The 13,639-nt window shown below is 38.3% G+C and overlaps 1 protein-coding gene across 1 annotated transcript; it reads left to right on the forward strand.

Annotated features, from left to right (window-relative positions):
* The first annotated feature begins 4,139 nt into the window (after positions 1-4,139).
* On the forward strand, positions 4,140-13,050 carry LOC134206760 (uncharacterized). Its single transcript, XM_062682487.1, has 2 exons — positions 4,140-4,174; positions 11,613-13,050. The coding sequence occupies exons 1-2, from the start codon at positions 4,140-4,142 to the stop codon at positions 13,048-13,050; spliced, it is 1,473 nt and encodes a 490-aa protein (XP_062538471.1).
* The last annotated feature ends 589 nt before the right edge of the window (positions 13,051-13,639 follow it).

Genomic DNA, 13,639 nt, shown 5'->3' on the forward strand with positions numbered 1-13,639 from the left:
TTTGCTGAACATCCCGAGTTTCTATCTCTTATATATAACAAACTTAAGTCGTTTTATGTAAAAACCCCATTAAAATCTTATTTTTCATTCTAACTCTTTCCAATGATTTTTCCCATTTTCCGTCTTCTCTACAAAGTTGTTAAACAAGCAAAATTACATGTTTTTGCTGAACATTGTAACATTCTATCTCACATACAACAAAAGTTATCTCTAAATTATACATATTTTTAGAGGTATTTTTACTTGTGATTACTCCCTTAATTGCAAAAAGTCGCAAATTTCTTCACGATATGCTAAAAATCGCTTATTTCATTTTTATACTGACATTGAAAACTTTTGTCGACAAGAGTCTTCTCGAATGCTGTGTTAAAAACTTGTAAACCTATGAAAAATCATAATATTTGAATAACTTTTGTTTTATAAGAGATAGAAAGTTACAATGTTCAGCAAAAACATGTAATTTTGCTAGTTTGACAACTTTGTAGAAGAGACGGAAAATGTGAAAAATCATTAGAGTTAGTTTAAGTTGAAAGAATGATTTTAAGGGGATTTCCTCATAAACCATGTTAAGTTTGTTATATAAATAATATAGAAACTAAGCTTCAACGCCGCATTTGTTATAACGTGAAATGCAAAGTTTGTAATACCAACGGAAAAGTTGTTTCCAAATTCAACAGGATTTGTATTCGTTGTTCTCTTTGTTATCGCTTTCACACTTTCAATAAAATAGTTTGGTATCTTCTGGAAGCACCTTCCTTCGACTTCTTGGCTTTTGATACAACGGGATCCAACGATATCAGTGATCAATGCGTCAGTTCCTCGTTTGTCCTAAAATTACCTGACGCAGATGTGGTTTAAATCGTTGGATCCCGTTGTATCAAAAGCCAAGAACTCGAAAGAAGGTGCTTCCAGAAGATACCAAACTATTTTATTGAAAGTGTGAAAGCGATGACAAAGAGAACAACGAATACAAATCCTGTTGAATTTGGAAACAACTTTTCCTTTGGTATTACAAACTTTGCATTTCACGTTATAACAAATGCGACGATGAAGCCGAGTTTCTATATTTTTAATCTAACAAACTTAACATGTTTTATGAGGAAATCCCCTTAAAATCATTCTTTTAACTTAAACTAACTCTAATGATTTTTCACATTTTCCGTCTCTTCTACAAAGTTGTCAAACTAGCAAAATTACATGTTTTTGCTAAACATTGTAACTTTCTATCTCTTATAAAACAAAAGTTATTCAAATATTATGATTTTTCATAGGTTTACAAGTTTTTAACACAGCATTCGAGAAGACTCTTGTCGACAAATGTTTCCAATGTCAGCATAAAAATGAAATAATCGATTTTTAGCATATCGTGAAGAAATTTGCGACTTTTTGCAATTAAGGGAGTAATCACAAGTAAAAATACCTCTAAAAATATGTATAATTTAGAGATAACTTTTGTTGTATGTGAGATAGAATGTTACAATGTTCAGCAAAAACATGTAATTTTGCTTGTTTAACAACTTTGTAGAAGAGACGGAAAATGGGAAAAATCATTGGAAAGAGTTAGAATGAAAAATAAGATTTTAATGGGGTTTTGCATAAAACGACTTAAGTTTGTTATATATAAGAGATAGAAACTGATGTTCAGCAAAGTTGCTCGTATTAACATTTACTACAATTTTGCGGAAGACACTACGTGTCTATCTCATTCTGGTGGAAAATAATTTTCTCAACTCACTTTAGGGGATTAATCATCAAACTGTTTTTATCGAAAGATGCGCTCCTAAATATCTTGAAACTTCTGTGAACAAACCCTATATCCAAAATCAACACTTTTCGAGTTTTTGAATTTCGATCGTGAAAATGACGAAATAAAACACTGTGCAGCACCAGCATTTCGCCTTTAAGACGGTTTATGGTAATCAACATTTCGGGATGCTGAAAGTATCCGTCGTACGCTAGCCGTAGTTGCGCATAGAGACGCTGGTGCGCATCGTGAAATTCCTCGAAAACGGCTCGAGATTTCCACTTGAAAAATGATTTGATTTTTGGCTTAGCGTACGACAGCCACCATTCCATCCACGACCCATAGTTTCTGCGCTGCCGAGTCCAATATTGCCACTTATAATGGAACTCGGCAACGTTGTCTTCCGTCAGAAGATGGGGCCGTAGGGCCCAAAATCCGCGCCCGGGCTCATGTCCCAGTGGGGGGAGACAGAGTCTTATCGTTAGCGCCTTGTGGTCCGTGAAGCAACAGACGTGCGTGTATGCGGATTGTAGGTTGTTTCGCAGGCCGGCGCTTACGTAGATACGATCAAGTCGAGATTGTGCGTTTCGATTGACGTATGTGAAACCGGGATCACGCGGACACAGCTTTTCCCACGCATCATGCAGCTGCAGCTGTTGGACGGCTGCTTTTAGGGACGGGCTTGTATTCGAGCTGGACGAGTCGCATGCACGCAGTACACAGTTGAAATCGCCAGCGAGAATGACGTTTGCGGTGTTGTGGCGAAGGTAGTACGCCAGCGTGCTATTGAAAAAATCTTCTCTGACCGCTCGATGCGCAGTACCGGAGGGAGCGTAGACGTTGCAGATGGTCGTGTCGTACACCCGCAGCGTGATTAACCGGCTATCCAGACTCTTTTTCACGTGAGTGACCTGGATGTGCTCCTTCACCGCCACAGCTGTGCCTCTGCTCGTGTGGTCTACATTAGCGAAAACTACAAAGCCAGGCAATGAAAGCTGTTCGTTCTCGACTTCTTGCAGACACACGATGTCGAGGCTTTGGCTACTGATGAAGGCACGGAGCGCATTGAGTTTCGTGGGGTTCGTGATGGTTCCGATATTTATCGAGGCAAGATTGTACGAGGTGAGAGCCATTTATGGAAGAGAATCCACGTCCTGCTCATCGTCACCATCGTCGCATCGCTGCTTCTTGCCGGGCGGGCGCCCTCGGCTTCGTCCGCTTCTCGTGGACGTTGTTGAGTCATCCGTCTCGAAGCCGGTGGTTCGGCTTTGCGAACGAGTCGCAATCGCAGGCTTTTTGAAAAGGTCTACCAAAGTTACCTCGGCTTGCCTTGGTTGTGTGCGTAACAACGACGACGATGAGCAGGGCGCGTTTTGCTTTTGCAGCGGGATGGGAGACACCGTCCGTTCGATGCTTGCAGCGGGCTGACTTGCTGGCTGTTTTTTTGACCCAGACGGTTCGGTCTGACTCACACTTACCGGCTTCGGTAGCTCGGGAAAGGCCTCTAGCGATGCTGGAGGTGGAGCATGAGAGCCCTGACCAACTGGTTTTGCGATCGGGGGTTTCGCTCCGCTTGTCTTCTTCGGCGCTTGTTTGCTCAGTTTGCTTCATCACGTTGGCGTAGCTTTTTTGGACCAGCAGTTTCTTGTTTTGTACACAAGAAATGCCAGTGTGTGCCTGCTCTTTGCAGTGTTTGCAGGAGGCAATCTGACCCTTGTAGTGGATGTACGCTTGCTGGCCATCAATCGCGACCCACGAATCGATATTTCGTTTGATCAGCATACGAGCCGACCAAATACCGAGCGGAATTCCTCCGAACTCGAAACCATCACCCCACGTCAATTCACGCAGCGAGATCACTTCCCCAAACGCACTGAGGAACTCGACGATTTTTTCTTCGGAAACGTTCTCTGGCAAAACGTGCATCTTCACTTCAACACTTCCATCTTCCATCGTTATTCGCAACTTGTGCTTCTTCCCCGCAATATCCACTTCATGTTTTTCATCGTGTTCGTCCACGATTTTTTGTGCGAGCGTCAGATCGTTGACCTTGACGAACGCACATTGTTCACCGCGGTGGCACTGGAGTCTCACAACATCTTCTTTTTTCAGTCCTAGAACTGTGCGGCAAAAGCCATGCACCTTCTCGAAAGACGGCTTCACCGGGAAACGCGAGTAATCTATACGAAAAGTATTTTCTCGCCTCATCGCGATACACTAAAAGCGCGCGATGCGGCACGGACGGATGAAAAATAAACCACCGGATTTAATATGCTTGACTTTCGGAGAGCGCAATCGAAAACACGTCTGCTTGTCTCAGAAGCTGAGCGAATATGTATTGTTCAGAAAAATCGCCTTTGAATAAAACTTTTTTTTTGAATTTAAATTGCGTATAATGTTTGAACCTTATGATCAATTACGTGAAATCACGTAAGGGACAATATTCAGGATGATAAAAATGTCACACAGTATAGGCACATTTATTTATTTATTTATTAATTTATTTATTTATTTATTTATTTATTCATTCATTCATTTATTTATTTATTTATTTATTTATTTATTTATTTATTTATTTATTTATTTATTTATTTATTTATTTATTTATTTATTTATTTATTTATTTATTTATTTATTTATTTATTTATTTATTTATTTATTTATTTATTTATTTATTTATTTATTTATTTATTTATTTATTTATTTATTTATTTATTTATTTATTTATTTATTTATTTATTTATTTATTTATTATTTATTTATTTATTTATTTATTTATTTATTTATTTATTTATTTATTTATTTATTTATTTATTTATTTATTTATTTATTTATTTATTTATTTATTATTTATTTATTTATTTATTTATTTATTTATTTATTTATTTATTTATTTATTTATTTATTTATTTATTTATTTATTTATTTATTTATTTATTTATTTATTTATTTATTTATTTATTTATTTATTTATTTATTTATTTATTTATTTATTTATTTATTTATTTATTTATTTATTTATTTATTTATTTATTTATTTATTTATTTATTTATTTACTTATTTATTTATTTATTTATTTATTTATTTATTTATTTATTTATTGATTTATTGATTTATTTATTTCTTTATTTATTTATTTATTTATTTATTTATTTATTTATTTATTTATTTATTTATTTATTTATTTATTTATTTATTTATTTATTTATTTATTTATTTATTTATTTATTTATTTATTTATTTATTTATTTATTTATTTATTTATTTATTTATTTATTTATTTATTTATTTATTTATTTATTTATTTATTTATTTATTTATTTATTTATTTATTTATTTATTTATTTATTTATTTATTTATTTATTTATTTATTTATTTATTTATTTATTTATTTATTTATTTATTTATTTATTTATTTATTTATTTATTTATTTATTTATTTATTTATTTTTGCCTTTCTCGTATACAAAGTATACGTAAAGGCTATATGATCGCTCCAAAAACAAACTTTTTATAGAAGGCCCGGAGACCCATAGTGTTATATACCAATCGACTCAGTTCGACGAATTGAGGTGATGTCTGTGTGTGTGTGTGTGTGTGTGTGTGTGTGTGTGTGTGTGTGTGTGTGTGTGTGTGTGTATGTGTGTGTATGTGTGTGTGTGTGTGCGCAAAACTACTCAAAAAATGTCACTCATTTTTCGGGCACTTATCCTCAACCGATTTGCTCGCAACAAGTTGCATTCGACGCAAAATCCTGTCCCATTGTTTCCTATTTGCAATTGGCTAGATCGGACTATGGGATCAGAAGTTATGGCCAAAATACAAATTCATACAAAAAAAATCGCGTAAAAAATGTCACTCATTTTTCGGGCACTTATCCTTAATCAATTTGCTCGCAACAAGTCGCATTCGACGCAGAATCCTGTCCCATTGTTTCCTATTTGCAATTGGCCAGATAGGACTATGGCATCGAGAGTTATGGCCAAAATACAAATTCATACGAAAAAATCGCGTAAAAAATGTCACTCATTTTTCAGGCACTTATCCTCAACCGATTTGCTCGCAACAAGTTGCATTCGACGCAGAATCCTGTCCCATTGTATATTATTTGAAATTGGCTAGATCGGACTATGGGATCAGGAGTTATGGCCAAAATACAAATTCATACGAAAAAATCGCGTGAAAAATGTCACTCATTTTTCGGGCACTTATTCTCAACCGATTTGCTCGCAACAAGTCGCATTCGACGCAGAATCCTGTCCCATTGTTTCTTATTTGAAATTGGCCAGATAGGAGTATGGGATCGAGAGTTATGGCCAAAATACAAATTCATTCGAAAAAATCGCGTAAAAAATGTCACTAATTGTTCAGGCACTTATCCTCAACCGATTTGCTCGCAACAAGTTGCATTCGACGCAGAATCCTGTTCTATTGTTTCCTATTTGAAATTGGCTGGATCGGACTATGGGATCAGGAGTTATGGCCAAAATACAAATTCATAAGAAAAAATCGTATAAAAAATGTCACTAATTTTTCAGGCACTTATCCTCAACCGATTTGCTCTAAACAAGTTGCATTCGACGCAGAATTATGTACCGTTGTTTCCTATTGAAAATTGGCCATATCGGACTATGGGATCGAAAATTATACCATTTTTTTTATGGAAAAATCGCTAAAAAAAATCACTCATTTTTCAGGCACTTTTCCTCAACCGATTTGCTCACATTAAATTGCATTCGACGCAGAGTGTCTCATATTTTCTTATTAAAAATTGGCCAGATCGGACTATGGGCTTAGATGTTATGGTCAAATTACTATTTATTGCGAAAAAGAGTTCAAAAAAGTCTGGCTCACTTTTTTAGCACTTAGACTTCATATATTCCCCAAGCAACACAAGTTTAACAAATCTGGTTGCAGTAACCATATTGTGATTGAATCCGGTCATATATAAGCTACTGTGATTGATGTGCAATATGTGTACTTCTCAGGTCGCTCGCAACAGATTGCATTCGACGCAGAATCTTGTCCCATTGTTTCCTATAGAAACTTGGCCGGATCGTACAATTGGGTCAAAAGTTATGGCGAAAATACTAATTTTAAAACTACAAAATAAAATGCCATTTTTTGCTCTTATGCTCATCCGATTTGTTTGCAACAAATTGCGTTTGGCGAGAATTTTTTTTATGCATATAAACAAATATGAAAAAAAACACTCGGCATCGTTTAAAACGGAAGCATTTTTTCTCGCGTGTGACATTTTGTCTTGTTCAAATTTTGAAAATTGTTGGTGTACAAATATTAACTTCCACGGGTAAGAATGGTCGACTTAACCCAACTTAACCTACACCCCCGAGGGAGACCATACGGCCCTGAAGGCGTCCGTTAGCCGATCGTTTTTTCTTCGACTCAAGGTCGTTTTCATTTCTCTCAAGGTCGACTAATGCTTAACAAAGCAAACCCTGCCATACAAAACATGTAAAGTAAATAATATATGGTATGGGTTCTTTGACACTGTAGCAAAGAGTAAACATAGTATGATTCACCTGTGATTTTTAGCTCGTAATTTATTGATATTTTTTTACGTATTAATCTATTACAGATTAAATGTCTTCTGTTATAGCCTATTCAGAGCACGATTTTACTCACATGATGAAGAGTCGCTTGATATCAAGGATTGCTCATCGTATTTTCATTTCATATGAAATTTATCACGCTAAATGCCTCGTAAATGCTTGTAATCTGAATATGCCATTATTGAGTTGAAAAACATTTGTGATCAATAAGAATCACTACATGAAAACTTTCGTTGCATTTCATCAGTGCTTAATAAAACTTAGCAAAACTCCGACCATATTACCTCGATTTAATTGATCATTTCTAACTTTCAAATACATTTCTGACATAAAAAAGACAGGAAGAAAACAAACAAATAAAAACAAATAATGTAATAATGTTTCATCATATACATATTTATTTTGCTTCATCAAATGATTTGTAACATTCATATTTTTTTTTTTCATGACATATTTTATTGTGAAATCAAATATATGGCCAACAATCAAACTCATTCGGATGGCTATATGATATTTTGCTCGCACATCTATTGAGAACTTTATATTGTAAATATGTATTATCATTATTTTATACTAATTACATTGGTTATTATCATGCATATATTTCATTTTAGTTATAATACATATGCTATATTATTTTTATGCCATCAGGGATATTTTGTTCAGATCAGTCCCAAGGTCCAGGGATAACGGTATTCATCAGCCGAAACACCACCTTATTACATAGTGCTCTAATTAAGTAGTTATTTATAACCTAAATTAACAATCAATTTAATATTTCAGTATTGTATTGGAGCACAGTAGCTTTCCACGATTATCTACCAGAACAATATTTCATATATTCTCTTCACTTGTCTAAATTTCCTCTACAATATTACTGATTTGACTGTAAATATATGAAATGGGACTGGGCGGATGCATCAGGGCATCAATGAAGTTACAATTGGACAATGAAGTGGTAGCCAATCGGAGTCAAGGAAGGAAAGTATCAGTCGTTCGCGTCTATTACTTTTATCTCCAACAGTTGTTAACCAGTTGACGCGCCCTTCTCCCGTGGAAAGCTTAACAAGAATTGCAAATTTCATTATTATTTTTGTTGGATCATTTTGCTGGAAGGATATTCTTATTTTCCCGTGGGTTTAGTGTAAGTGTCTCTGCTTACAGGTCCACCACCCCCATTTTTGGCCTTTCATACAGCAATATGTTGAATTCAAAATTATATTGAAATTTGACCTTACTGTTAAGTGGAACCGCATGCAGAGCAAGACTCCAGCCAGGATGGTGGCTAACTACATACATACATACTAGACCTCTTCATGTTTTCAAAAAGTATCAAAAATTCAATCGGTCAGCCAAGAATCACAATTCTTATGCTAAAATAAGTCTCCTGTCAAATTTTCAGCTAATTCGGATAAAATTTCTAGGTGGATCAAGTCGATTTAGTGTTTTTGGGCTATTTTCAATTTTGGAAAAAAAATCTAACAAGAGATAAACGTCGAAAACTATCGTAACAACCTCTATACTTAAGCTTTTGGTGTGCTTTACAAGTCTTGTGAACATTTCCATTCGTTTCGTTCACGTTTTGTCCATGTTAAAGTGATTTCCAAGCTTTTAAGTGCATAAAAATACTGTTTCCCCCAAAAGTCGTTGTTCTACAAAACTCTTGAGTTTATGACAAATTATTGTTAATTTAGTATATTATTATTCCTCTTTTTTCTTTGGAAATTTGAGTAATATAATTGCCCATGTGCGATTTACCGTAAAATTCTTAAAAATCAGAAGCTGAACATTTGTCATAAATTTGCACGCTGAGATTTCTTCAAACAAGTTGTTCAAACAAAGAAGCTTCGATTTCACTTGTTAGTACAATGCACTCAATGTTAAAAGCATGCAGACATATGTTGAATTTAACAAAATTTGGAAGTCGTTTGTTGTAAGCATCAAATATCATATGATTTAATTTATGTTTTGTTCGAACAACTTGCTTGAAGAAATCCTAACGTGCAAATTCATGACAAATGTTCAGCTTCTGATTTTTAAGAGTTTAACGATAAATCGCACAGTGACAATTTTATTACTCAAATTTTCAGGGAAAAAAGAGGAATAATAATATAATAAATTAGCAATCATTTGTCATAAACTCAAGAATTTTGTAGAACAACGACTTTTGGGGGAAACAGTTTTTTTTATGCAAAAGCTTGAAAATCACTTTAACATGGACAAAACGTGAACGAAACGAATGGAAATGTTCACAAGACTTGTAGAGCACACCAAAAGCTTCCGTATAGAGGTTGTTGCGATAGTTTTCGACGTTTATATCTCTTGTTAGATTTTTTACAAAATTTAAAATAGCCCAAAAACACTAAATTGACTTGAGCCACCTCGAAATTTTATCCGAATTAGCTAAAAATTTGACAGGAGACTTATTTTAGCACAAGAATTGTGATGCTGGGCTGATCGATTGAAATTTTGATACTTTTTGAAAACATGAAGAGGTCTAATACATACATACATAAACAAATATGAAAAATAAGGCCAATCCACATATTTCTTCCAAATTTTTCCAAACCTTTTGAACGAACGAGAAAGGCACCATCACCGCTAGGTGGATTAATCTGGGTTTTTTATTTATTATCGAATACAGCAATCCGTGTAGTCTATTTTTGTTGTTGACCTGTCATTAAACGAAATAAAAAAATAGGTTTAGATTTCTCTCAAAATCGGTAAAGCATAACTGAAATACCTAATCCTTTTCTCGGCTTTGCACCAAAAGTTGAGGTAGTGTTCTTATAGTTGCGTGTCCCATATGAAAACTATAGAAACACGAATTAAAAATATATAGCAACTATTGGAACACAGCACCAATAATTGGAATTATCATTTTAGGTAACAATGATGGATGCTGCTGCAATTGAGACACTTTTCATATAAAATATAAAAAATAAACTTTCATATGCACCCTTGAGGTAAGTGAAACCTACAAATAGTTAAGGATTGTGATTTCAAACATTTCAAAACTGCAAGTGCTACAATCGATCGAGACCAGACCAGCTAATGCACGAACACGGATTAACTTTTCAAAAGGACCTAAGTAACATTTTTTCATGAATTAATATGAATCAACAGAAAAACATAAAAGCTTTTGATTGCAGTACTCAAATTATTTCATAAAATAAATGTTACATAAGGCCTTAAGAAAAGTTAAGCGAGATTTCTCGCTTAACGTTTCAAAATGACCTAAGAAACATTTTTTCATGAATTAATTCGAATAGCGCAATTAACAGAAAAACATGAATGCTGTCGATTGCAGTACTCAAATTAATTCGTGAAAACAATGTTACTTAGGTCCTTTTGAAACGTTAAGCGAGATTTGGTTTCGCCGACAACATTGGTATTATAACACGTTATTTTGAGAAGATGGAGGAAGCCTACATTAGACTCAAAAGTAGGGCGACCATATGCCATTTCTCAAAAGGAGGACAATTTACTTAAATTGTGGTAGAAAAGGAGGACATTTTGTGAAAAAGAAGGACATGGGAAAGAAGATAACGAATACAAAAATATTGGTATTTTATACTCTATTTTCAGATTTTCATTCAGTTTAGAATATCATATTTATCAAAATCTGGAACACGGAAATAAAAAACAATGTAGGTCGAGGCAAACACGATTTTTTTGTTTATTGATATTACCTCTTAAACTATTTAAGACACTTTGATAAGCACAATTCTAGTAATAAACTGCGAGCACTGTTTTAGTGAGAATATTTGGTTTCAATAGCTTCAAACTAGCTTTTAATGTCAACAGCGAACTTAAATGAATATTATTGGTATTTTCAACAATGTACAACCGAATGTTAGCAAGCTTTAGCTTAGCTTTAGCTTAGCTTTAGCTTAGCTTTAGCTTAGCTTTAGCTTAGCTTTAGCTTAGCTTTAGCTTAGCTTTAGCTTAGCTTTAGCTTAGCTTTAGCTTAGCTTTAGCTTAGCTTTAGCTTAGCTTTAGTTTTAGCTTAGCTTAGCAGCTTTAGCTAGTTTTTAGCTTAGCTTTAGCTTAGCTTTAGCTTAGCTTTAGCTTAGCTTTGAAGCTTAGCTGGCCAGCTTGTTGCTTAGCTTTTAGCTGTTCCCACCCCAGCTTTCCAGCACCCCTGTTCCCAGCCCCACCCAGTCCCTGTTCCCACCCCACCACCTGTCTCAGTTCCACCCACCTGTCTGTTCCCAGCCCCTGTTCCTGTTCCCACCCCACCACCCCACTGTTCTGTTCCCACCACCCCACTGTTCCCACCACTGTTCCCAGCCCCAGCCCCTGTTCCAGCCCCACCCCAGCTCCCACCCCACCCAGCCCCAGCCCACTCACCCTGTTCCTGTTCACTGTTCCCCAGCCCCACCCACCCCAGTCTCCTCTCCCAGCCCCACCCCTGCTCCAGCCCCAGCCTCCCAGCCTCACCTCACCCACCCCCAGCCCTCCTCAGCCCCACCTCACTCCAGCCACTGTTCACCCACCAGCCCAGTTCCCAGCCCCAGCCCAGGTTCCTGTTCCCACCCCTGCCTGCTCCCTGTTCTCAGCCCCAGCTCCAGCCCCTGTTCCCACTCCACCACCAGTCTGCCCCACCCAGCCCCACCAGCCCCAGCCCAGCCCACCTGTTCCAGCCCACCCCACCAGCCCCACCCACCCAGTCTGCACCCCCAGCCCACCCCGAGTCCTGTCTCCAAAATTCTGTTCCACACCCACCCACCCCACCACACTCCAGCCCACCCCACCACCTGTCTCCCACCTGTTCCACCCCAGCCTCAGCCCCCACCCCACCACCCCTGTTCACCCCTGTCTCAGCTCCCACCCCAGCCCAGTTCAGCTCAGCCCCAGCCTCCAGTTCCCCTGTCCCCCACTCCCAGCTCCTGTTCCCAGCCCCACCCCTGTCTCTGCCCACCCCATGTCCCCAGCCCTGTCTCCAGCCCCCAGGCTCCAGTCCCACCCCACCCCACTGTTCCCCACCCCACTCCCACCAGCTCCCAGCTCCCCTGTTCCCAGCCTGTTCCCACCCCCTGTTCCCACCCCAGCTCCCAGCCTCACCTCACCCACCTCACTCCACTCCCAGCCTCAGTCCAAATGCCTCAGCCACTCTGTTCCCACTCCACTCAGCCTCCCAGCCCTGTCTCCCAGCTCAGCCACCAGCCCCACTCCCACCCCCCAGCCCAGCTCTGTTCACCCACCCCACCTGGCCCTGTTCCCAGCCTGTCTCAGCCTGTTCACCCCACCCTCACCCACCACCCCAGCCCAGTTCCCACCAGCCCCCTCCCACTCCCACTGTTCAGCCCCACCCTGTCCCCAGCCCCAGCACTCCCAGTTCCCAGCCCCACTCACCAGCTCACTCCACCACCCACCTGTTCCAGCCCCCCAGGGCCCCAGCCCTGTTCCCCACCCTGTTCCCAGTTCCACTCCCAGCCCCTGTTCCCACCACCTCCTGTTCCCCAGCTCCCAGCCCAGCCCCTGCCCCACCCCAGCCCACCCCTGTTCCCAGCTCCCACTCCACCCACCTCAGCCTCTGTCTCCCCACTCCCACTCCACCCCAGCCACCTGTTCCCATCTCACCAGTCCCACCCCACCAGCCTCCCACTCCATCCCAGCTCCTCAGCCTCAGCCCCACCTGTTCAGCCTCAGCCCCTGTACTCCAGCCCCAGCCCACCCCACCTCACTCCCACTTTCCCAGCCTCCCCAGCCTCAGCCTCACCCTTAGCCTCACCCTGCTTAGCTTTTAGCTTAGCTTTAGCTTAGCTTTAGCTTAGCTTAGCTAGTTTTAGCTTAGCTTTTTTAGCTTATTTAGCTTAGCTTTAGCTTAGCTTTAGCTTAGCTTAGCTTAGCTTTAGCTTAGCTTAGCTTAGCTTTAGCTAGCTTAGCTTAGTTTTAGCTTAGCTTAGCTTTAGCTTAGCTTTAGCTTAGCTTTAGCTTAGCTTTAGCTTAGCTTTAGCTTAGCTTTAGCTTAGCTTTAGCTTAGCTTAAGCTTAGCTTTAGCTTAGCAGCCTGGATATAATTTATTCCAACATGTGTATCAAAATTAAATATGAACACGTTATTAAAATAACTCTAGCCATATAAGCAGTGGGTTCTATCACAAACGCCCGACTGACACTCGCCCGAATTCCATCCCAATGACAAACGCCCGAATTCCATTCGCCTGAAAAGACCAAATTCCCGAAAAGACCATTCGCCCGAAAAGACCATTCGCCCGAATAGACTATATGCCCGAATAAACCCTTCACCTTACTTGATGAATAGTATATTTGATTTTCCACTTATTACATATTTTGTTGTACACGTCTCTCACA

The sequence above is a fragment of the Armigeres subalbatus genome, chromosome 1 (genome assembly GCF_024139115.2).
Source record: "Armigeres subalbatus isolate Guangzhou_Male chromosome 1, GZ_Asu_2, whole genome shotgun sequence".
In the NCBI taxonomy this organism is placed as follows: domain Eukaryota; kingdom Metazoa; phylum Arthropoda; class Insecta; order Diptera; family Culicidae; genus Armigeres; species Armigeres subalbatus.

What these genes read in the sequence shown, in the direction of transcription:
- LOC134206760 (XM_062682487.1), top strand. Translation starts at nt 4,140, where the DNA reads ATGTTTGAACCTTATGATCAATTACGTGAAATCAC. An exon ending in GATCAATTACGTGAAATCAC is followed by an intron (nt 4,175 to 11,612) that starts GTAAGGGACAAT and finishes CACTGTTCCCAG; the next exon opens with CCCCAGCCCCTGTTCCAGCC.